This window comes from Epinephelus moara, chromosome 3 (genome assembly GCF_006386435.1).
Source record: "Epinephelus moara isolate mb chromosome 3, YSFRI_EMoa_1.0, whole genome shotgun sequence".
In the NCBI taxonomy this organism is placed as follows: Eukaryota; Metazoa; Chordata; class Actinopteri; order Perciformes; family Serranidae; genus Epinephelus; species Epinephelus moara.
Genome location: NC_065508.1, coordinates 27,039,068 through 27,063,950, shown reverse-complemented (window position 1 = coordinate 27,063,950; position 24,883 = coordinate 27,039,068). Strand labels below are relative to the sequence as shown.

Genomic DNA, 24,883 nt, shown 5'->3' with positions numbered 1-24,883 from the left:
TATCACGCTACTGTCGTAGTTATATATCTGTTATAATAGTACTTTAACTGTCTTGTACTATAGTACTTCTACTGAACAACTACTTGTAGTAATTGTAGTTTACAGTTCAGTCTTGTGCAAAATATTTTTTAAGATTAAAAGAATGCCTCCCAACAGTATACGACTGGATAAATGAGACTTTGATTATACTGTACGAGTTGTGTGAGAGTTTGTGAACAGATGTTTTTATCTAGTTTTGCTGTTTTAAATGCAAACCCCAATGACCTCAATTCGTAAAGATTGTTGGCCTTTTTTGGATTCTCCCTTCACCATAGAGGTGTGAGAAAAGAACAGTTTTCTTCACAAATTCAAGGTAACACGGGGTGGGTAATTGATGTAAAAAATGGTGCGTCGTCTGCATAGCACATCTCTAGCAGGTTAAATATCTTCACCCATCGGGGACCTGTTGGTGAACCACAGCCAATGAGAGTGCTATCCACGGGTTGAGGGGAAATCTCGGGAACGGGAAACTTTACTGTATGTATTGTATTTGCAACGTAGACCAAAGTTGTTGTTGCACCTGAAGGAATCATGCTATTTTGGGAACAGGTGTGGCAACGACAACAAAAAAATCCTGTCTCGTGCAAGGTATTAAGTCATTTCCCGTGTTACTCCTCACGTGTGCTTTTTTTTTGGAGACCAGACATACTCATCGATTATCCTCCTGGTGGAAGATCTTATCTTGTGTGACTCCCTGTCGTAGGTCATATAGTATGAAAACCATGATGACTTTAAGACTCCTGATTACAAGACAGCAGGTTGTGTAGTGTGAGCAATACAGCGCTCTGAAAGCAGTGTGAACTTGGCATAACAGAAATAAAAGATTAAATGAAATATAAGAGATTAATTATCTATAATTTTGTTTCTTAAATCAAACTTTATTTATGTTAAGAAATCCCAAGAGTCCACGGAAAGGAGTTATATATTCTGGGGAAGTAATATTTTTGTAATCACGGAAAACCCTAACCCGAAGCAAGACATATAACACAGCATAGACGTCTAAACGATTAAACGTCCGCCCCCTCGCTAGTCGGCACCAGAAATATTAGTTGGTAAAACCAATTAGTGTTTTATTCGTGTACAAGGCCGCTTAACTGTCATGCAGCCGCCCGCCACTAGTGGGTGCTACAGAGCGGTCAGACAGCAGTCCCCCTCCCCGCAGTAAGGCTCGAGGAGACTGGAGTTTAAAACAGCACGGTGGGAATTTGGAGAGATGTCCTCTCACAATACCAGCGCCGTTTGGCTGAACTTTGATCTAGAAAATGAATTCAGCAGCAATGAATCTTTTTTGAGATGTTATATTATTTGTTAAATTTAAGTGAGTTGTTGTCAGATAATGTGCAGGTTTACATTCATACTGCACGGAGCAAAATGCCTCATTTCAGCTGGAATTTAATTAGAATTTAGATGTTGTTTTATTAACTTTAAAGTGAACTGCTGTCATTTCTGTCAGATAATCTGCAAGGTTCAATGTGCCCCACATTTCAGAGGCAGTTTATTTATTTTAGATGTTATTTTAGTGTTTAACTTTTGACTGAGTTGTCGTCATGTTCACATTCATACCGCATGGTGCAAAGTGTCTCGTACTTCAGCGGCATTTAAAATCCGACATGGTTGTTGAAGGTTGTGATTAAAGGCTTCAAAGGGCTCTTAATGCACACAATAATTTTGGGACAATATTTCAAATACTTAATAAATTGTGCTAAATTTTGACTGTTTTCTGAGTGTTTTCCCTTTTTTAGACTAGTCCACTAGTCTTGATTAAAATTTTCATTTAGTTGCCAGGAACATCCCTACATATGACCATCATCACTAGATCATCTTTTGGCTCCTTCATTTTAGCATGCACACCACATTTCTTTTGTTTCGCTGTCTGTTGAACCACAGTGAATTCTGTTGTGATGATCTTTTTCCAGGAGGTGGAGATAAAGTACAACGAGCTGCGACAGACAAACAGTGACATGGCGACTGACTCTGACGACAACAATGGTGTGTTTCACTTCCCTCACTAACTTTAAACAATCAGCTGAATGAATCCACATCAATCTGTTGTACATTTACAATAAAATCTCAAACACTTTCTTTTGATGTTTTTCAGACGGGATTCAGTGATGAAAAACTTCACTCTCTCTCGGTCCTGTGAGTTTTTAGTGCCACTCCAGGCACTTTCTTCCGGATGAATCTTTGACTGTTTATCACTGGTGTCGCCCGACAATGGAGGCTTAATGTCAGATCTCCCACTTCAGGCGTGAACCAGTGGAGGACATTATCACCCACTATAAACTCAAAATCCCTCTGAGGAGAGACTCTGTGGAATTACTCGAGGACAATTCAGTCACTTTTTGCTATAATGATAAGAATAATCAACTGCATAAATTATCTTAAACACTGGAGATATGAAACAGAAAAAGGGGCAAAGTCGAGTGTGCGAAGTCTTACGGATGTACAGCAGAGATTAACAGACATTAAGTAATGGAAAGAGACAATGAAGACTGCGACCAGAACGATTCTCTGAGGATCATAAGGTAGACGGTCTTATTCAGGTTCACTGCTGTAAGCTTGATATAAAATTCTGCAATAAGAAATGAGAGACAGCCTCTCCTGTACATATTCATCCCAGCACTCCGCATGCTTCAAGGTAGACTTTCTTTTTTTGTAACAGCACTGAAAAGCAACACTTAAATTGTTTTTACATTTGGCAACATGCACAAAAATCATGTAAGATACTGCAGCATTCATCCCTAGCATCCCCAGAAGTATCTTTGTGTTTTATGTTGTTTGCTTTTAGCCTAGCTCGGCACAAAACTGGAACTGCGGAGGAACAGCTAGCCTTAATATATTCCTCTAAAGTTCACGTTGTATCTTATTTGTTTTATCTGTACACAAACAGAAATGTAAAAATTAAGTTTATGGTTTCAGGAGGATTTACTTGCTGGAACTATTTCTTTTTGCCGAACAACAGCTGACTGTGTACAGCTTTGTTGTCAAAAGACACGTTTGGTGCCATCATAACTGCACAGTGGCCAAAACCTGTGCTCACCGACCGTATATGGCAACCCGTGCTATAGCTGAGACGACAGATAGATAGATCCAGCCAGGGTTGGAAATTTTTTTGTCCATCTGCCACTGTGGCTGATGGATTCCAAAATCTGCTAGCCACTTAATAGATTACCATTGGGGTTTTTTTTTGGCTGGGGAATGAATTAAATCTAGCAACCTCTTGCATATTTTACCAGCATTTGGCTCGTGGCTGGTGCTCATTTCTAACCCTGGATCCAGCATGTAACTCCCACTACAACCACAGAGTAATTTAAAATTTACATTTCTGTTCTAGGGACACATGCTTTGTCTTTAACCACCTGGAAAACGCGAGATTGGTTGTTGCTTGAGTCGGTTTTTGAGTGCGCCTTTTGCGTGTATACATTTTTAAAAAATGGATCTGAGGGTGCAAAAAAACACTGCATGCGTATGAGACCTTAGAAGTGTTTGTAGGCATGTTTTGTAACTTTAACGGAGCCAGGCTGAATTTGCAAAGCTAAAGTCTGACTGTTCCAGTTTCTGTTTGTTCAACCAAATCGTCAGAAAATATATTGGCATTGGACACTTCTGAAAACCATGGATATGTAACATTTGCACACTATTGTGTTGTGGATATGTTGAAACCATAGACTGTATAAAATAAGGTTGAAACTTTATATTTCAACAGTGCTGTGATTAACTTGTGGGTAAAAAAATCACTTGGTTATGCTTAAGAAAAGATCATGTTTTGGCTTGGATTACCTGGTTTTGCGGCACAGTCCTGTAAAAAACAGCTGCTTTTTCTGCCCACAAGGTTGGCATGCGTCTCCACTCGGTGATCCACCATTCCCTACATCATTTTACAAACGTTGATATGATACCTATAAAATAGTGGTTCCCAAATGGTGGGTCACCGTCCAAAAGTGGGTCGCGGCTCCACTCTGAACGGACTGCAAGTGACTTTATTTTGAAGTACAGTGAATTTCTGGCACTGAGCTTTTATTTTGAAGTGCAGTTTCCTGCTGTAGAGTGAGTGACTAACAGACAGCTACTTGAGAGAGACTAGACTAACTAGATAGTTAGATATGGTGCTTGAAAGTAGAAATTTAAGACTGTATTAAATAAGAAATGCTGGAAAATATAAAACATAAAAAGCACAATTAGCTGGACGACATGGTCAAAGACATGTGTGATGCTGAGTGTGTTAAACTGCGTGGACCTTCAACTAATGACTAAAGAGAAATCTGGATCCTGTGGCTGCACCAGTTGGGAACCACTGATATAAAACATACAAATGTAGCACATTCATGGTTTGCAAAAGTGCACAATGCCGATCTTCTGGCGACAGGGCTGGTTTGGTTGTGGGTTGTTTTCTTGGTTTGAGTGTCTGAGCAGAAAACAGTTTTAAATTTCCTAGAGAGCACTTGTTTAAAGCACCAAATTTCAGCCAAAGTCAGAACGACGACGAGAGGGATGAACAGACAGAAGGAAAGGTAAAACACAACCTCCTCGACATGTTTGTGTGCAAGAATCCGAATGTGGCACTGTGCATTACAACTCTGTTTCTTATTCGTTGTATCAGAAGTACCCGGTAGGCTGCAAAATACTGCAGCTATAAAAAGATTGATACACATTGTGTGTAACTGCTGGTGTTTTTGCTGAAGCACAGTTCACTAAATAATAGTCACTGTGAGCTTTTCAGAGTGTGTGCACATGTGAATTTATTGAACTGAATTTTATTCTAGAATTTATTTTCCATTTGTTTTCTTACTTCCACCGGCCTCCTGACGTTGTGCACAGTGAGGCGATTGACTAACCTGAGTGCAGTTTTTCATCTCTGTCATTCATCACCCAACACTAAAAAACACTTTAATCTTTATTCCTCTGAATCACTCAGAGAAGGTTTTCCTCCAGGATCATTTCTGCAATGGGCTTCTCATGAAAGCCGTCTTCAGCTTGTAACACCCGTCTGTTAGGTACAAAGATTCACCCATCAAACATCTGCACTTCACTCTAATGGTCGGACTGAAAAAGACTGAAATATTCTTTCGCCACAGGACTGCACAGACGACATTACGGCTTTGATTTTTGGATGAAATCATAACGAAAAAAAAAGAAAAACTGAAAAGAATATATAGACACAAAGAGATTGTTATGGACTGTTTTCATTGTAAAGGAATATAATGTACAATTACGACTGTATATCAAAGGTTTTGTGTGTTTTTTCTACACCGTGCGATCATGTAATGTTTTAACACAAACTGCTTAAAAGGAGGATGAAGTATCCACGCAGCATTAATCTGTTTTATAAATGTTCTATTGAAAATGTTTTATTTTTATTACATTGTTATTAACCCTGTTATTAACATGTCTGTTGAGAACACATATCGCTCCTTTTAGTGCAGAGATTTAAAGCTGAGCTGTTGTTAAAAATGAAGGGGGAAAAGAGAAATTTGAGTTTTAGCTGGTCTTTTGTGGGGAGTGGGGTTTGTCCATCTTTTGTTGGGGACTATTTTTGGATGCGGATTAATACACATTTGGTGCTCCAGCGCCCGACCCTGTGCATGAGGACCCTCTGAAGATGAACATGAGGGGTCGTGAGATGATTGACAAGAAGAACAAAAACATGTACATATTTTTGGACATTTCTCTCTCTGTTTATCTCTGTTTTTTTAATAGGTAAACCCTTTGAAACCTGAGCTCATTGGCTTGATTTCCCTCAAAAACATGGGAGGAAGGTAATGAGCAATAAAAGAGGAAACGACCCAAAAAATTAGCAAGAAATTTGAAAAAAATAAAATAAAATTTAAAAACAAGAAAATTAGTGGGGGAAAACAAGTTAAAAATAAACCAAAAAAGAAATGACCTGGAAAAAAAGTGCTTAAAAATTATAATAATTCTGTACCAAGAATTTAAACATGTAATAATAATGATTATAGATGTAATTTATCCCTAGCTTTTTTCTTTGTTCACCATTTTTTAAAAATAATTTTCTAAATCTAATATTTTTTTTGCAGTTTGTGGGACATTTCTCACAAGTTGCTCATGGCCTTTCTTATCATATTTTTTTTTAAAGCAATCGCACCAATGTGCTCAGGTTTCAAAGGTTTGTGTGAAAGCAGCACAAGAAAAGTGATGTCGCTCCAGGTTTCACAGGGTTAATCCCCTTACGGGTCTCATTACACAAAATTCTTACATCTGAAATCCTATCTTATCTCAGTTTAAGATGACATTTAGGATTTTTTGTATCACAAAAAAAACATGGTTCTTCACTGCATTAAGAAAAAATAAAATCCTGTCTTATTTTCAAACAGAAATTTGCTAACTGAGGGATCTCACATTAGGAATCCTAAATTAAGACGGCATAAACCCTGTCCTAAATAAACAATAACTGTGAGGTCTGTGAGGCAATGACAGTGAAGTTTGGTAACAACACGAACACTGAAATATAATTATTGAAACTCTATTGAACCGTATGACGTATGACATTTCCCAGACCATGTATTAATGGATGAAAACTGCCATGGCGATTAATTACTACCGGCCACAACTGTGTGTGTGTGTCATTGTAGAAAATTGTGTTCCCCATGACACCTATTTTAGCAGAAACTACCACACCACATAGCTGGGAAGTATTTTACAAGGTGTTTATCTGTCTGTCTGAGTACAGATTTTGTCAACGCAATAACGTCACAATTTTACATCCACTACAGTTCCCTAGCTTAAGAAATGACAGGGAATTAGGTAAAGGAGAGATAGTGTTTTTATTACAGACGTTCGACATACAATCTATATTCTCCCATCTCACCCTCCTCAGGATTGGCCCCACAGCTATCAAGGCAGGGTTTAAGTTCCAATGTCACACCAGTGCACACTGCAATCAATACGTCTTGCACTTGAAGTGCTGACACCGTTCAGTATTTTCCACTTGTGATTATCTTCACTGAAAACACCTGGAGCCTGCCCTGAACGTCGGACTGGGTTTAACCTGAGTGAGTCGGTAATTAGTGGGTCATCCCTATGTTCCCAGGGTTCTATGTTTCCCGGGTTCTATGTTCCCCGCTTACACAAAAAGGGTTCTATGTTTCCCGCTTGGTTGAGCGGGAAACATAGAACCCGGGAAACATAGAACCTTTTTTGTGTAAGCGGGGAACATAGAACCTTTTTGCAGGGTTAAGTGGGGAACATAGAACCTTGGGAACATAGATACGCTCCCGTAATTAGTGGGGGAAGCAGGCAGATAAAACAAACAAAAATGAAAGAAAGAAAACGAGTCCACCTCGAGGGCAACACACATTTTTTTTGCCTGAACTAGACAAAGAACAATACCAAACCAAACAACGTAAACGGTCCCACAGCGAGAGCAGCTAATGGACCACTGATGCTCTGCAGACACACAAATGGATAATCTTAAAAACACTTAATTACAAAATATTAAAATGCATTCGAAATAAATGTTAAAAAACTACATGGCTAAAATTCAAAATACCTGGTACGTAGATCTACTTTCCTACCGACTACCAGCTGCCTTAAACCCAGCAGAGAAGCAGGTCTGAATTGATTAGTGCCTCCAACTTCCCATTGCTAAAATCGAACGCCTGTCTTTTTTGTGGTAGCAGTCTAGCTGGCCGGTGACCAGTGAGAGCTATTGATACAGTATTATGGTTCGTCCATCTCAAGTAGCCTACCAGTACAATCTAAACATAGATATACAGGCATGACAGGACGGGTGAATCAAATTTACAGTTTGAATTTTTGAAGTTAAGATAAAAATAGGACATCTAAGACAGGACAGGACACAGCCATGGGTTAAAAAATTGCTTGTGTAATAGGAAGACAGGATTTATCCTATCTTTGAAACTTCAGATAAGAGGACGAGTAAAGATATTTTTCCGTGATGAGGCCCCAGGCCGCTAAAAGTGAAGTTAAACAACAGTAGAAGGTGACAATCCCTCTTTGATTTAATTACAGACATGTAAACTTTGATGAGGGTCTTTGAGTTGAATTGTTTCAAAAGGTAACAAGCCAAAAAAAGTTGGGAACCACAGGTCTAGTGTATTTACTGCAGAAAGCTGGTATATGTGGGATTGAATACAGTAACTAAATTAAGTAACAAACTGCGACATTTGGTCACTTCTATTATTTTAATACAAAACATTTTTTTCCACCAAAGCTTTATTTTGACATATGAACTTTCTCACTCCTTTTATACATCACACAGTTTGTAGCAGATCATTGAGGTGCAGCTGAAAACATTTTTATTGTAAAATAAAAGTGAACACAGGTTTGGTGGACTGAGGTTAAGTTAAAAATATGGTAGCTACATGAAAATTATCCCTAGTCCCCATGATGCCTTGCGTGAATTATGTGTGCAGCTTCCGGTGTTGAACCGAAACCGGTGATTTCCAATGGTGACAGTTTGTTTACAGTTCTCTATTCTTCTTTCCAAGAGTGATTGGGAAATAAAACGTGGAACACCCCACCTGTTATAGCTCAAACAGGATTATGTGATCATACCTCTGCCATCCCTGACAACCATCTCAAAGCAACCAAGCAAGCTAACAATTAGCTCACCTTGCTCCAGTAAAATACTGTTAACTTTAACATGGCCCGAGCTAGCTTAAGGTAACATCTGCTCCTTCTAAAAAGGATTTATGATTTCTCCAAACCTTCTTGGAATCAGGGTTGTTGTACATATAATTCAATATGTATAACTGATGTACTGATGCCACAGCATCTTTAGACCTACAGAAGCTTGGAGGCAGCACACACATTTTAAAAGCCTTTGTCTCTCTTTCCCTTCAGTCACTTTTGTCTGAATGTCCGTCCAGTTTTTCTGAGCTGATTTCCTTCAGCTTGTGGTTCTCTCGCCACCTTTTATACTTAGCTCTACTTTTCTTGTAGCCAAACCTGGCGATGTCCACCATGAACACCCAGGCGAGTCCGTACATGACCACGCCACCGAGCTTCATGATCAGTGTGGTCCTGGGAGAGGTTAGCTCACAGTAAAACATGACTGTGCCGACTCCCACGCGCACAGTGGCGAACAGTAAGATAAAAAGCAAGTCCACGGCGTCGCCCAGCAGGCTGTCGTACAGGCCCAGCTGCCGCAGGAACCAGCGGGTCTGCAGCAGGGGGTTGGTGATCTCGCTGCCAAAGATGACCCCGCAGGTCTCGCAGCCTGACACCCCCATGAACAGAGCGAGGAGGATGCCCACGATGCTCGCAGCGTGGTGTGCCAGCATGACGGGGCCCTCGGTGTGGTAGCACACACACCAGGCCATATCGAAGAAGAAGTAGCCGAGGCAGACACACAGGGAGAAGGTCTGGAGCTCAGTGTTTTCTGTTCCTGGGGGACGGATGAGACAGAGTCAGGGAAGAGGAGCATTAAAAACAAAACTTTGTGCCATAAAGCAATATTCTTTGTGTTTTAAAGCAATTCATCTCAGACTGTGTACTGTAATTATACTAATAACCTAAAATTAAAGTCATAATGAGTTGGACTATTGTTAATGCTGTTGTCACAAAGACCAGATCACCTTTTGTTTTCCTCACTGCGTTCACGTCCTAGCACTGACCTGCATGTGTGAAAGGCCAGGGTCCGTCTATGAACAGCACGTATGCTGTCAGCAGCACTATGAGGACACCATGGGACAAAGTGACCAGCCGGCAGTTCCACTCGGGCCCCCGCTGAGTGAAGGTACAGCAGAACAACTGGTAGAGACAGAACCAGCCAATCAGGCTGCAGATCACCTCCAGTACCGGCATGGCTGTCTGTGTGGGACGATTGGATTTATGTCACCATCACAGATAATCATGTCTTCATTGTGTCAATGTGTGAAATCTGAACACATTTTAAAATCAACAAAGGGATTATCAGTTTCATGAGGAGCCTGTAGGTCTGACTGAAGACATTACATTTTATTTTTTGTGTTATTTTTTTTAACATACATTATATGTCTTGTTATATTTGCCATCTTACCATATTTTCTTAGTGGAGCCTCCAAGCAAAAAGTATTTCACCCGATCATACTGGTATAACTGGAGTGACATTAATCTTATCTCTTGTTTAAGAGTCCAGTAACTCTGAATGAATTATTCTATGGTGCTCATGGTTTCAGTAAAACCTGACGATTGAATTGTGGAGAATCTAACCAAGCTCATTAAGTGTAGCATCTCCATATCAGCTATCAAACTGTAAGTTCCAGTGGGTGGTCAACAATCCGGTTTTGTACTTCCAAAGAACTTCTATAAAAATGAACTGCTTGGCAACCAGACAAGGCTTCTATTTGAGACAGGCTTTTATTTGTCAAAATGTGTAGCTAAACCGGGCTAATAAAAGAGACTGGGTGTTTAACTGGGACGAGGCTTTTAATTGAAGTTCTACAGTATTTGCTCATAAAGGAACAGTGTGTCAGATTTAGGGGGATTTTGTGGCATTGGTGAGGATTGCAGATTGCAACCAGCTGAAACTTCTCCCGGTTACAATTCCAAATCATCCTCAGAAGTCTCTTCCTGTCCATGACGAACAGACCAGTTGGTTTAAACTGGTAAAAACACTGAATAAACCAGTTCCACTTTAATAAGATAAGAGTTCATCCGACGCTCTTGTTGCGGAGGAATTGCCAACTATGGTGGCTGATGTGAAAACGCAGACGGCCCGTCAAGATCAAGTGTTTGTTTCGTCTGTTCTGGGCTACTGTAGAAACATGGCGGTGCAACTTGGCGGACTCGGGGGACAAGGACCTGCTTAAATGGGTCATTTTAAGGTAACTAAAACACAGTGGTTCTTATTTTCAGGTGATTATTCACTGAAGAAAAGCTACTCATTACGATATGCTCCATCTCTACCGACATATCCACCCAAATCCCACACACTGGACTAGTGGCGTAAGGTAGTTAGGATGGGCCCCAGTCCACGCTACCATGCACATATCGTCTCGTCACATGTTCAGAGACTTGACACTGGATAACATCAACATACATATTACCCAGCAATCATCATTGCATATCTGTATATGACAAAAAATACCATAGAAATTAAGAAATTATTAATGTAGTTTAACAATTTTAATAGTTGATTTATAGAGCAGTTGATTTATAGTGATAGAATAGGCATATAATTTGTCATAGATGCTATCAACTGTTTTACAAATGAAGAAATAAAATGACGAAGCTCTTGTTAGTAATTTCATGAGAGTTTTTCTTTGAACACAGGCATATTTTTAAGGAGGCAATCACTTATAAGGGCTGATTCTCCACCCAACACATTGTTGGAGGGCCCACTGTCTCTATAGGCCCCCACCTCATGGGCCCCAAAGCAACCGCACCACCTGCACTGTCTATACTTACGCCCCTGCCCTGGACCTTTAAATACTTAAATAAGAATAAAAGGAGTGTGTAACAGTTACAATTAGGATACCACCATTAGTGTTTTTCCACCCAAACGTTCACCCAGTGTTGCGTTAATGCTTCACTGACCTGAGTAACACTAAAAAACAGACATAACTGTCATGTGTTCACCCCGCCCTCACACACAGTAGCTTACCTTAACCCCTCCTCCTCTCAGCTGTCCCTAATATTCAGGATACGTGTAGAAAACGACTCCAGCAGTCGTACGCAGCCTCGGCCTCCATCACTGTTTACGTTCCATAAAAAGGCAGAAGGCAAAGTGCCCACAGCTCAGCACATTTGGGACGGACACATGTTCACTCTGTGAAGATGACAGAAATGCCATGTGCAGGCTACTATAGACAGTTAGTGGGTCCTTTATCCCTTCCCCCTGGATCTCAGACCTGATCCTCTTAAAGGATTACAGTCTCTGCAGATACCTGCTTTTAGACGGGACGGCTGATATGAGGCTGCAGCTGTTTCACACTGATGAAAAACTAAACTGAAGTTTGATCATATAACCCAGGGGACGGCAACATTTACTGTCAAAAGAGATGTTTTCAACCAAAGAGTCGTATGTGACTCCGGAACTGCAGGTTTCCCATCCCTGATATAACCTGATGTCTTTGCACAGACTACCAATACAAGCAAGAGCTCGTTATAAAATCCTCCTTTTGCTTTACGAGACTTCTTTTCTGGCCCAATAGCCAGAACGAAATGTATGTTTATGAGCCATATCAGTGTTTCTAAAGTGAGGACTCAATTTATTTTGCCAAAGTTAAAGACATTTACACTATAAATTGGTGCAGAGAATGCACAAATTGATGCATAAACAATCACAAGAATGCAGAAATCCAGTGTTTGATGCTCAAAATTTTCTGATGGAGGAACCCGTCACCTTCTGATTTCACACGTGTCCTTAAACCTAACCACACGTTAACCACAGTGTTGTTGAAATGTAAAGTTTCAGCCTGTCCGCCACATAATAATGTGCAAATGTAACGTAGTCATGATGCAGAAATGTACACTGCCAACTTTTTTTCTGGTTGTTCCCTCCTGCACTCTCAGTCTTATGACTCCATCATGTCCTTTATGTTCTCTTAATGCTGATTATTTTACTGTTTCTAGATTTCACAAAGAATCTTTCAGGGACAGAATTATTTTCTTCCACTGATCTAGCTATTGTTACAGCTCAGCCAAGGAGGACATTATTCATGTTTACATCTCGTGTTGTTACAAGCACTTGCCTCTTATTCATGAGTAGATGCACACTTCCTTCTGCATGGTGATATGGTTAGTGGGTGTCAAACAAGGTCTGTAAATGATCTGGAGTAACTTGGTCATGATTTCTGGAGATAAACATCACTGCTGAGTTTATCAAAGTCTTATCAGCTCACGCTTTTTTCCTCTTTAAAGCCTTGTGGGTAACCTGTGAGGGTGTGACGTGTGCTTCTTGGTGTATACGGAGGGGAGCATCTCTCTCAAGGTGTCATGGTGAAGATGGCAGACGGCAAACAGTGATGATAGTCAGTAAAAATCAAAAAATGTTTGTTGTTCTGTGGTGAAGACTGCAGTAAAGCCATTGTTGGTGAACGGCACCTGAACGAACGCCTGTGAAGCGAAGGTTATGTGCTCACTGTACAGTCTTGCAGCATTAACCCACTTCCAGAGTCGCTCTAATCTGACACAAGAGTAGATTATTGGTCAGTCGTGGACACTTAAAGAACTTCTACTCTACTTCAAGCTCACGGTTAGTTTCATCCAAATATGGAAGTTTGTTTACAGTTTACACTGTGGTATTTGTTTATCTAAATTCTGACTGTAAGCAATCCTTTGACCCTGAAGTAGCCAACCTTCTTGATTTTGAGATTATTAAGAAAAACTGGGCATAGCGTTAGTTCAGGCAGGACACGATGTTAAGTTCAGCTCACACCCCAGCTACATTGGCTGATCTCAGGCAACCCAAACAACTGATGTAGCAGCTGATTGATGGAAGGGAGTCAGCTGATAGATCACATGATTCCTTTCTATGCAACCAGCTGCTTTGCAACCTGCCTCCACCCCAGCTCCTCCTTTTCATGTTGTGTCTGACTTATCAGTGTAATTTCTGTTTGTCAGTGATGCTGCTCTGTTCTGTTCCGGGGGGGTCTTTGCTGCTGCTCTCCCTGCTTTAGGTTTTCTATGTCGGCGCATGGAAGGGCAGAGAGGTGAGCTCCTCTGTGAGATCTTCTGTGTGTGAAACATCCATCCAAAAGATAAAGAATAGATCAATCCATGATAAAGTGATTATTAGTTAATAGTCCAAAATGAGCTCCACTTCAACAGACTACTACAAGATCCTACTTTTACATTAATGTCGAGTAATAATAATCTAGATCACTTTTTGTCTACATTTACTACTTAAAGTACATTTTTCTGTTCATACTGTCAAACTATTACTCAAATAACACTTTTACTGCAGGACTTTTATTTGTGAGAGTATTTTTACAGTGTGGTATCAGCATATACACTCCGGTTCAGCGGATGGCGCAATGCTTTTCTAATGTGAACAATGTTGACAGTCAGAGGAAATAAGAACCGTAGAAGAAGAGTAGCTGTTTCCTCTTCCCGGGTTAGCTAGGTTAGCCGAAGATAAATAAACACGGTACAATGACATTGACATACGTAATTAGCATTTCTGCTGTTTCCCGTCACTTTCTGAACATCTCAAATTAGCTCTTCATCCCTTTGAACACATCATAAAACCTCCGTAATCACAGGAAGCAAAGGTAAGTTCCCACGAGCATGAGGAAAAGCGGAGAGAACACGAGGCGAAACTCCGCTCACATTAGTAATAATTTAATATTCGCGTGAATACTATCAAAAATCTACTTGTATTAAAATATTGTAACTTGTCTAAAACGAATGTTTATGAGCCGCTTTCTCATTCGGCGTTAATTACATACATCAAACATCACATATTTTTGGATAATTTTAACCTATATTGGGGTCGTCGGTGTCAGTTTGCCTTAACGCTAACTTTAACGGTTAACTGTCACTACTGGGCCCGTCGGCGATGAAGTAGTTAACAGGTGTCATTTAATTAAAATGTAGAGCTGCTTAACAGACCAACATCAAGCCGAATTTACCAGTAGACATTGACCATTCTTCAAAGACATTAAAGTCTCCTAATATGTATGGCTTTATTTTCAACGTGATGAGGGTAGCATTATTTCTGCGAATAAGTGAACGAAATTTGGCACAGTTACATTTCCTCATCATCACCTAATACGTACAGTTGTACGGTTGCAGCTAATAAATCTAAAGCTTTATTTATGTAGGATCTATTTTTCAATGTTATGTTATGCTGTGTTATTATTGCTGCAGGATGCTCACAAACATTTTTACAATTTGTTGCACACTGGTTTAAGTCTATTAATGAACAACAGCTGTAATAGTATATAACAAGGACAGTTATAAAGAAGTAGTAGTGCAGTTTGTTAAGATACATTTAATGTTAAATGTGAAATCCTGAAAATAATCCCTCTCCATAAAATTGTATGTTTAAAATGGGCTTCTCATGCCATTACACCCCAAACTAATGATGTAGTGATGTCTGTCTCTTTCTGCAGGATGGCTCTTTCCTGTGTGCGACTGTGCACTCGACACATGAGCAAAGGGCTTCAAGTCTGTGGGTATGCGACACTCAGTAAAGCATCCAGACCTCAGGAGAAAACCAGCAGCGGTCCAGTTTTTCAGTACGTCGGCGAGCACAAAAAGCCCAGCCACAAAGTGTTTGTGTGGGGCTTCAGTTTCACTGGTGCTCTGGGTATCCCCAGCTTTGTGGTGCCAGACAGCGGCAGGAAGAAGCCCCGCAAATATCAGCTGACTCCTTACCGGCTGGAGACTGCAGAGCAGGTGATGATCAGCTTTCATATGGAGCCTTTTAAGGTTTTGGCTCTTGATAATGTCCATGTCAGTGACAAGTGTGAAGTGTGAAGTGTAATTGAAATCAACATGTTTGATGCATATTTGGTAAAATCTTCTACTGTAGCCCAGAAGACTCGTAGGGATGTGTTAAAATATATGTATTTAAGACTGAACTCTTCTTCTAGATCTCCTCTGCTGCTTGTGGTTACGGCTTCAGTCTCATTGCCTCTCCGACTAAAGATGTGATCAAACTGTGGGGCATGGGCCTGAACAAGGACTCTCAGCTGGGCTTCCAACGCACACAACACAGCCGCCGTAAGATAAAAACAAAAATACTGCTTACCACCACAAAGGAGAGTGAATATTGGATTTACATTAACCAGTTAGACAGAAGACAGCTCTATGAATGCAAGTGTTGCTCTGAGTCTGCTGGATGTGGATGTGTGTGTGTGTGTGTGTGTGTGTGTGTGTGTGTTAAAATTCATGCTGCTTTCAGTCTCAACTTGCTTGAATGGTACTTGAAAATAAAGTAGTTCTTAAAGTTAGGGAATTTTTTTTCCTGGTTACCTTAAATCAGGTTTTTCAGTGTGCCATTTTATTTGTTGAATCAGATGACATGCCATTGTAGTGACAATAGCTGGTAATCAAGGTGCACTCAACAGTTTCTGGAGCTCATAAGCAGCCAGACATACTGTGTATTTTGGCTCAGGTGTCCTTAGAACAGATGGACAAAGAAAAAGCACCACTTACTGTACAAAAACACAAATCTCAACAATGGAAAGGCAAAGCAAATGTCACATCACACACTGGATTTTAGCTCCCAAAAATGTTATTCACTTAAAAAAGCAATGATTTGACTCTGTTGAGTCTTCTTCAGGGAAATTGCCAACATGACAAAGAGAGGGGCACCAAACTGTTACATCATGAAGACCTCGTGTGTACAGTTCATGGTAGGACATCACCACAGCCTGAAAAAAATAGCAAAAAGTCACATTAATCAACAAAAAAGGGCTGATTGTAAAAAACAGATTCCTGAAAAAGAGAGTTACAGCATGCCAAGACAATACTATACAAATTTAGACTTAGGGGCCTATTTTACACCCTGCACAAAGTGCCGCACAGCACAGCACAACTGTGACTTCTACTTTCAGACCAACGCAGGTGTCATTTCCATGACCAGTACACACGTTGTGTACGGAGCAAATGCACTAGCACCCATCAGTGCGCCCATGAACGTGTAGGTCTTAAAATTAGAAATTCCGTAATTGCACCACTGACCAACAGAAACCTGGTCTAGAGTCAGAATGGTGCAGTGTTTTCCTGCTATTTAAAGGGCGCATTATTCAGATAGTAAGATGTGCCTACATGGGTGGGTTCAAAACGTGCGTATACTCGCTTGTTACTGCCCCTGAGTCATCCTAAAAGACAGTACCCTCTGCCTCAATGTTTTAGGACCTAGATACTGATCACTGTGAAATGAATAGTAATAATAAGACACAGTAGATTGATTGCACAGGAAGGTTAGGGTAAGGGGGTGATGACATGGTTGCCTGGCAACAGATTACGTCCAGTTTAACCAGCGTAAGTGGAGATGGACATGTCCTAAATGCACTTTAGACCATGCTTTATAGATCCTTTAAATAGAGTGCCAAAGTTTTAAACGTTATAGTGATGACTAACTTTTTCCTGACTTCTTTTTTCAGGTACTAATGATGTATTTTTCTCGATTATGTGCCAAGTAGCTATCATGAATTTGGAATTCAACAATATGGTGTCTTTATAAACCTTGTTTTTTATCATGTCGACCATCTGTCGGATGACATTTTCCAGTCAAATAATAGTTTTTGGGAGCTAAAATCCAGACTGCAGACACTGTATTACTTCTTTGTTTCATTGAGTCTGTTCACCTGAAGCTGGCCCAAATACAGGAGAAGGTTATTGGGAATTACCACATCAATAATGTCAGTGTAACATGTACCCTGCCTGACATCGTCTCATTTTCTGATACCCTGTCACTGTAGATCAGAGCTATGACTTCGTGTTGGAGCCATCCCCGGTGGCTCTGCCTCTCACCCAGCCTCTGCAGACCAGAGTGGCTCAGGTTGCATGTGGCCGCGCTCACTCTCTGATCCTCACCGATCAAGAGGGAGGTAAGAGACTCACACTTCACTGCACCAGCCCCACAGTTAACTGCTGTACATGTTGTTCAGCATCGAGCCATAAATCACTGGAGGCTTTTTAGAGGAGACGTGGCAGCAGAGAGTTGTGGGAAGAGAAAGAACACCTGGTATTGTGTTGTTACCAACCACCTGTCACGCTGTGTGTCCTTTTCACATCCTCCATCTACCACTCACTGTTAATGAATGATTATCAGGCAGCTGTTGAATCTCTTCTAAAAAGACCAGTTAGACTGTTCAGTAAAACAGAATACAGATGTTTGAGATCTTTTTTTAAAGATATTTCGGGGGGGGTGTTTGCCTTTATTTGATAGGAGAAATATAACGTGAAAGGGGCAGAGAGAGAATTTAAGAGTTTTGCATTCCTGAGTGTTTTAGGTCTTAACATATTGTTTTTGGTGTGTACTTTGCTGTTAGACATTTAATTGCTAGATTTTTGGCTGTAGTACTGCTCTTCAAAAGAGAACGATAAGTCATGGCTCACATGCAGTGCAGTCTAGAGCTAAAACAATTAGTTCATCTACAAAAAAAAAAATTGTCAAAACTGCAGTTCCTTGATTGGCCACTAGAGGCTCCCAAAGCTAGTAAACCCCACAGACCCCCATGTTAAAATGCCCAACTTTACAGTAGAAATGAACATGTTTACAGTCTTGTACAAAAACAGATTTTGGTCTTTATGACAAATTTCAACATTCATGACAAGTATACATTGAACCAGTTCACATTTTATTAAGGCCCAAAATAAGGCATATTTAAGGATGGAGCCGCTTGACAGACTGTCCGCGAGGTGTCACCGCAGTCTGTAGCCACACTGCCTGTTCAAAGCAGGAATGTCATGCCGATATGCCGCCTCGCTGTTCTGTATATAAGCTACGATTTCAAAAAATAGGGGACTGAGTGGTCTTGTCTCTGAGCAGGAACAGAGGTAGTAACAGTCCTGAAATGAAGTCTTTGTAAAACGTTAAGCCAGACAGACGAAACCATGGTTGAATGAATGTTTCTTTTTTAACCTAATTTTATTTTCAACAAGTTCAGTTCAGTCTCACAGTGCAGTTCCCAACATCCTCAGTTGTAAGGAAAATACACAGTGGGTAAAAAAGAGACGTTCTTGTGTTAAATGATGCTGTCTAAAGACACGCACTGGAGCGGATTGATGCCACCATCATTTGATTCTGTGTAAAAATGAAAAGGTGGCATGAAGAACTGTGTAGCGGCCCAATAGCATGGGCCTCTGAGTCAGATCCACCCCTCACTCCTCCATAGTGCTACCCTCTCGTCGAAATATGGTCCAGATACTCCCCAAAAAAAACAGTATGGCAACGGCGGGAATTCCAAATTAAAGGTTTCAAACAGCAATCTACAAACCAATGCGTGACATTACTGTAACTACATGTTATTTTATACAGTCTATGGCGTTTACTCCCACCTTGCTCAGGTGAGGTCAGGCCTTAATAAAAAGTTAGCAGCTAGGTGCGGAACTGTAAGCAGCAGGCATTCAAGAGACACAGTGCTGAGAAAATGTAAATATAGCGAGCGCTTCACGCCAAATGAGACTGAATCTGGGGTCGGGTTTTACTTATGAACAGTAAGCAACAACAGTATATGTTTAAGGTGTACATGTTCTACCTGGCGTGTAACTATGTAATTACCATATTTCTGACTGTAGTTTGTTCTGATGAGGGAGAACGGCTTGTATCATTGCTGACTTTAACTTTTAACAGAAAAGTCAGATGTAGTCAGTGTGAATAACAGGAAGTGACTGTTGGAAATGAAGCTGTTTCTTATAGCACTTATTAATCAGCTCATTCCTTTGGGGCAAAACCTCTCTTCCCACTACAAATGTTATCTGAAGGGGAATAAAACTAATAAAAATGTAATTGTGTTTTTTATCATCCAAAGGTTGCTTCGGGGCTTTGACTTTTTAATACAGCCTTGCAGCATGCATATGATGATAAAACCTTTACATTTCACTCAAATAGATAAAGGTTAGATGGGTTTATCAAACTGCTGCTCAGTTGGCATATTCAGGAGTTTAAAAATCTGCTTCACAAACTGAGTGAAACTTAAAGTCTCTTACCCTCATCCTGTTTTTCTTTGCTTTCTCTAATAGTTTTCAGTATGGGCAACAATGCGTACGGCCAGTGTGGAAGACGGATAGTTGAAGACGAAGTTTACAGGTTTGTCTTGAAGCATTTTGCACACACAAACACAGCCTGTAAATATTTCAAGATCTTTCTTTTTTTCTACTAAGATCATGGTTTTCCTGTTACTGGGAGACATTTTCAGTCTGTCAAATGCTCCATCTCCCAGACACACCAAACTGACTTCAGAGAACTAGCAGAGATGAAGGCCCCCTGCTGCATAGCCTGACGTCACTGTGTCTCGGCCAAAAAGTTGCACATGAACATGTCGCAGAGACTACAGCTGATGGCCAACTAGTGCGTACGTTCTGCATCTGCATAAGAGGAAATAACTCTCCACACCAGTAGACGGCAGTAGTCTGTAATCATCATTCAAAAAGGGAAACCAGAAGACCGTCTTGATGCTAGTTAGCCTGTTAGCACATTAACAACACAATCCAATGTTAAAAGAACAGAGCACCACGAAACGTTTCTGCTACAGAGCTCATTGACTCAAGGAAAAAAAACCTTACCACAAATAGCAAGTTTGTCATGGTCCCACTTCCTCTTGACTTTAGCTCTTTGTTTACTTTCCTCAGTTACGTTTCTCTTCTCATCCGCTGAGCTGAACTGCCAGTTAGAGTTCATTCATCAGTGGGCTACATCGTCGCAGATTCAAAAAATCAAACCAAAGGCACGCACATCTCACTGTGGGAGGGCAGGTGCTGAGTCGATAGTCGTAGATAAAAGAAGGGTGAATGACTTGCAACACTGCAGGACTCTTTGCAGAAAAACAATGTAATTTATTGCACCGTGACGTACGTTTCGAGCTGTGTGCTCTTCGTCAGACCAAGTCGTCGCAGATTCAACATGCTGTATCAGCCCCCCCCCCCAAACTACGCAGGTTGATTTTAGCGCTGGTCATCATGGACTATATTGCTGTCATTGTTCATTTTAGTCAAACCATACAGTTTGAAAACGAGGCGCGGCTCCAACTAGAAAACAATGTTTTGATGCATTGGATGTGCTGAATGTGCATATTAAGGCAGTACAGGAGGAGGTGCACATTAATAATCCTCCAGGACTGTAACATGCTCATGTTTAACCCAAACAATGTGTCATGTGACTGCAGTTGGTTCAGATCCAGGTCGGAACTGCCCAAACAAACCGCACAAAGGGGGCAAACGAACTTGAGTTTGATGGAACCGAACCAAACAGGGCGGGTGTGAAAGCAACCTGAAAGAACATTTTACCTTTAAGGTCTAATTTTGGTACCTGTAGTTCTGGCTATGATTTCTGTGTATCATGATATTGACAGAAATGCTGTAAGAAAGATGTTTCAGGATTACTGACAAAGCTCCTCACACATTAAGACAAAGTTTGTCTTCATTTCATTCAGACCTCCATTTAAAGGTCCAAAATATACCTCAACTTAAGGGCAAAGGGATATTCTTGAGCTTGGGAACTTCCTTACTCCTGAGGCTTGAACTTAAATTTTGAAAAGAATAATTTGCCTCTTCGGCTGTTTGCATTTGTTTTTTTGTTTTTTTTAATCTGAGATTTATTTTCTTTAGAGAGAAGGATGATGTGACCTCTCTTGAAGATGCTGCTGTCCTCCAGTGATGGATCACTTATTTTTTTTGTCTCCTGTTCAAACAGTGGCAGTCACATCATTCACAAGATAGAAGGCTTCGGCAGCAGGGTCACACAGGTGAGTGCAGCCTTTGTGTGAGCTGTGATGACAGCATGTCTCATCCCAGCCTCCAAACCTTCAGGTGCACTCACACCCAGATCGAGTCCAGATTTTCTGAGAACTCCTCTCAGTAAACGGCTGATTCTTCTTCCTACCAGTCCATTTTTAATAAGCTAGTTTCAGTCTGAATTTAACATGTACACATGTAACTGTAAGGTGATTGGATTTCATGACGTGTATTGTGTGCATTTGCTTGATTGCTAAATGTAAAGTCTTTTAATTTAAATGGGATTTTTTGTTTGTCTCCAGGTGGCATGTGGACAGGATCACAGCCTCTTCCTCACTGAGACAGGAAAAGTGTTTGCATGTGGATGGGGTGCAGATGGACAGACAGGTGGGTCGGTGCCACTCGGACAAACAGCACAGTCAGTCCTCTTAACTTAAAGCACCAGATAAAAAATGTGTTTCTGCTACAGAGACAAAGTTGAATAACCACTAACTACATTAAGTAAAAACATTGTAAAACCAACTCAAACTACTTATGCAGCATAATCTGCATCTTAGATTAATATAACCTTAATGCAGTTAATCACACGATTAATCACTTGAATGCTCTGAACATAAATAACTCATCAAAGACAAAGATTTACTCTGTGCTCTGCCCACGTGTTCATTCTTTTATTAAAGTTATTAAATTTACTCATTGTTTTATTTGTGTAAAGACCTTAATATGTCTATAATCTGAATCTATTTTAGATTAGATTTTCGATTTTAAAACTGAGGATTTATTTGTATTTACGCATCATTCCTCTTCGTCTTCCAGGTCTGGGACACCACAACATCAGCTCCAGTCCTGTGGAGGTGGGAGGGGATCTGGCCGGGGTGGAGGTGCAGCAGATCAGCACGTATGGAGACTGCAGCCTGGCTGTGTCCAGAGATGGACTGCTGTATGGGTGGGGCAACTCTGAATACCTGCAGCTGGCTTCGGTCACCGAGGCCACACAGGTGAGGAGGACCAACATGTCGTCCAACAGGCAGAAGTGGAGATACAAGTGACTGATGCAACTACACACAGACAGGAGTACTACAGTCGAAGGGCTTCACACATTCTGACATGTTTTAGTGTCTGCACTGGGTCTCTGTATGGCTGCTCAGTGGCACAGAGAGCTGCTTGACGGCTCTGTTGGGTTCTGTTTCCACTTGTCAGTCATCTGTCCCAACTGTCAGAAGGTCTTAACCAAGCGGCTCAGCTCACTGCAGTCACTAATCAAACACACAAGATATGATGTTTGAACGTTTTGAGCCATAATCTCAAAGATAGGCCTGAAAAGTCTTGGTGTCACATTTTTAATAACTCCAAATTCGCTCATATCAAAGGGATGGTTTTGATCTTTTGTAGTGGGGCTGTATGAGGCACTTATCCAGAGTCAGTGTAATATATACAGTAGGTGGCAGTCGGCAAGTCCCCAGTTTGGAGGAGCAGGCTGGAGTACCGCCACAGGAGCTGAGCACTGTACTACTTTGGACAGGGGCATATTTTAAACATCTGTGGGACATGCTAATACCCCACCTTACATCATAGAGGACTCAAAAGATCTGAAGCTAACACCCTGGTTACTTTTCTTAGACGACTTCTACGATAAAAGGTCAAGAAAAACTCCTCATAAATGAGACAGTTGTCTTAAATCACTCGTACATGTCAGTCAAAAGAATGAATCTGTTCATACAGGTGGGTCTTACATTAGACCCACTGACTGGATCCAACAGTCTTGGAGTGAAAAAGGTCATATACTACATGAGTAATCGTATTTGGAAATGCAAGAGAGACCAGCAGCGACCGTATCCATGAGCAACAGCTGTTCATCGTCACTGAGCTCTTGTTTATCCTCAACCTTTCAGATCAACTCTCCTCGACATCTTCCTCTGAGAGGCTGCGGGAAGGTGGTTCAGGCGGCGTGTGGAGGAACACAGGTGGCTGTTCTCAACGGTCAGTTCACACAAAACACAAATCCACCCGAAATACAATTCAAACGTGGACAAAGTGTCTGAATTATTAGCAGGAAGCACAGAGCTGTTTAGAGTTTGGCTGCATCAATGAGATCTTAAAACTAAAGTCACATTTTCTGACCTGATATCTTGTTGTTTTTTTATATATACTGTATACTGTAAAAACTACACAAAAAAAAAAAGTGTATATATATATATATATATATATATATATATATATATAATTTTTTTTTTTTGTAGTTTTTACAGTTTTTAGCTACAGAACTCTTCAGGTTGGTGTCACAGGATTGACTCCACACGTGGCCTCTTGGTGGCATCACAGATCACAGTTTTAGGTGTCTGGCCTCTGCAGACTTTTTGGAAAGAGCCCTGTTTGTTAGACACTATGACGAGACTACCACCAACTGTTTGTGGCAAACATATATCAAAGATATGAGCTGGAGCTTTAATCTATCCAGCCTCTTAGGGTGTGATTTTTTTCCTTATTGATGCTGTTTTATGGCAGCTGAGTCAGCTCTCTACTATTTTAAAGGTTATTTATGTTCGCAGTTGAGTCGTGGTTGTGACTTGGCCTCAGTTTAGGTGGTCCTGTCTACAACACCAGTGTCTCTGACTCTTTCAGATAAAGGAGAGGTGTTTGTGTGGGGTTATGGCATTCTTGGAAAAGGCCCAAACTTATCCGAATCCTCGACCCCGGAGATGATTCCCGCTACGCTGTTTGGGCGCTCAGAGTTCAACCCCTCAGTAACCGTCTCCAGGATCAGGTGTGGCCTCAACCATTTTGCTGCAGTGACAGGTAAGTTTGTCTTCTCACTTTTAAAGTGTCTTAAAGAAATAGTTCACCCAAAATCAATATAATCTATATTCAGAACCAAAATTTAAACGCAACACTTTTGTTTTTGCTCCCATTTTTCACATGTTTAGGTTAAAGATCTTCTGAGTTTTTTAATTGACCCAGTAGATACATTTCTCTCAGATATTTGTCATGAATTTGTTCAGTGGAAAACTTTTGCACACCGGTTTTCAGAAAGGTGCGTCGGAGGAGTAGAACAGCAACCAGACTGTATTTTTCCAGGCATTCTGCCTTGACAAAGGTCTGTGACCGAAACGTTGGCAAAATAAATGTTTCAAGTGAGAAGAAAGCGTGCGGCAGTCTTTCTACAAGACTGGTGTCATAAATTTGTTAAAATCCGTGTTCGTCGGGGCGCCGGTGGCTTAGTGGTAGAGCAGGTGCCCCATATACAAGGCTGTTGCCGCAGCGGCCCGGGTTCGACTCCAGCCTGTGGCCCTTTGCTGCATGTCTCTCCCTCTCTCTCTCCCCCTTTCACACTTCATTATCCTTTCAATTAAAGGCAAAAAATGCCCATAAAAATATCTTAAAAAAAAAAAAAATCCTTGTTCGTCAGCACCGAGGATGGTCCCAAAAAGAGAAAGTATCCAGTGAGCCAAAATGCCTTGTTGATGCCAGAGGTCAGAGGAGAATGGCCAGACTGGTTCAAGATGATAGAAAGGCAACAGGAAGTCAAATA

At 40.9% G+C, this 24,883-nt stretch overlaps 3 protein-coding genes across 4 annotated transcripts in view; 2 read left to right on the top strand and 1 right to left on the bottom strand.

Moving 5' to 3' along the window:
* Positions 1–6,307, top strand: part of LOC126387712 (rho guanine nucleotide exchange factor 12-like) — a 52,505-nt gene extending 46,198 nt beyond the window's left edge. For both annotated transcript variants that reach the window (XM_050040343.1, XM_050040342.1), the window contains exons 37-38: positions 1,956–2,028; positions 2,138–6,307. In XM_050040343.1, coding sequence (XP_049896300.1) covers positions 1,956–2,028; positions 2,138–2,151 — 87 coding nt within the window. In that variant the 3' untranslated portion in view covers positions 2,152–6,307. The remainder of the gene's footprint in view (positions 1–1,955; positions 2,029–2,137) is intronic.
* Positions 6,308–7,933: 1,626 nt separating this feature from the next.
* Positions 7,934–11,806, bottom strand: LOC126387860 (TLC domain-containing protein 5-like). Its single transcript, XM_050040590.1, has 3 exons — positions 11,606–11,806; positions 9,636–9,831; positions 7,934–9,406 (listed from the first exon to the last, which is right to left on the bottom strand). The coding sequence occupies exons 2-3, from the start codon at positions 9,823–9,825 to the stop codon at positions 8,859–8,861; spliced, it is 738 nt and encodes a 245-aa protein (XP_049896547.1). The 5' UTR covers positions 9,826–9,831; positions 11,606–11,806; the 3' UTR covers positions 7,934–8,858.
* Positions 11,807–14,027: 2,221 nt separating this feature from the next.
* rcc1l (RCC1 like) overlaps positions 14,028–24,883 on the top strand; it is a 19,284-nt gene continuing 8,428 nt past the window's right edge. Inside the window, exons 1-10 of the mRNA XM_050041073.1 lie at positions 14,028–14,216; positions 15,060–15,345; positions 15,543–15,672; positions 17,379–17,507; positions 19,645–19,711; positions 21,314–21,365; positions 21,657–21,741; positions 22,171–22,352; positions 23,247–23,334; positions 23,977–24,150. Of these exons, the coding sequence (XP_049897030.1) occupies positions 15,061–15,345; positions 15,543–15,672; positions 17,379–17,507; positions 19,645–19,711; positions 21,314–21,365; positions 21,657–21,741; positions 22,171–22,352; positions 23,247–23,334; positions 23,977–24,150 (1,192 nt within the window). The 5' untranslated portion in view covers positions 14,028–14,216; position 15,060. The remainder of the gene's footprint in view (positions 14,217–15,059; positions 15,346–15,542; positions 15,673–17,378; positions 17,508–19,644; positions 19,712–21,313; positions 21,366–21,656; positions 21,742–22,170; positions 22,353–23,246; positions 23,335–23,976; positions 24,151–24,883) is intronic.

Bases quoted from the DNA above. Each gene is read 5' to 3' on its own strand.
- LOC126387860 (XM_050040590.1), bottom strand. From the start codon at position 9,825: ATGCCGGTACTGGAGGTGATCTGCAGCCTGATTGGCTGGTTCTGTCTC. The intron at 9,407-9,635 runs GTCAGTGCTAGG...TCCGTCCCCCAG, and splicing joins CTGGCCTTTCACACATGCAG to GAACAGAAAACACTGAGCTC.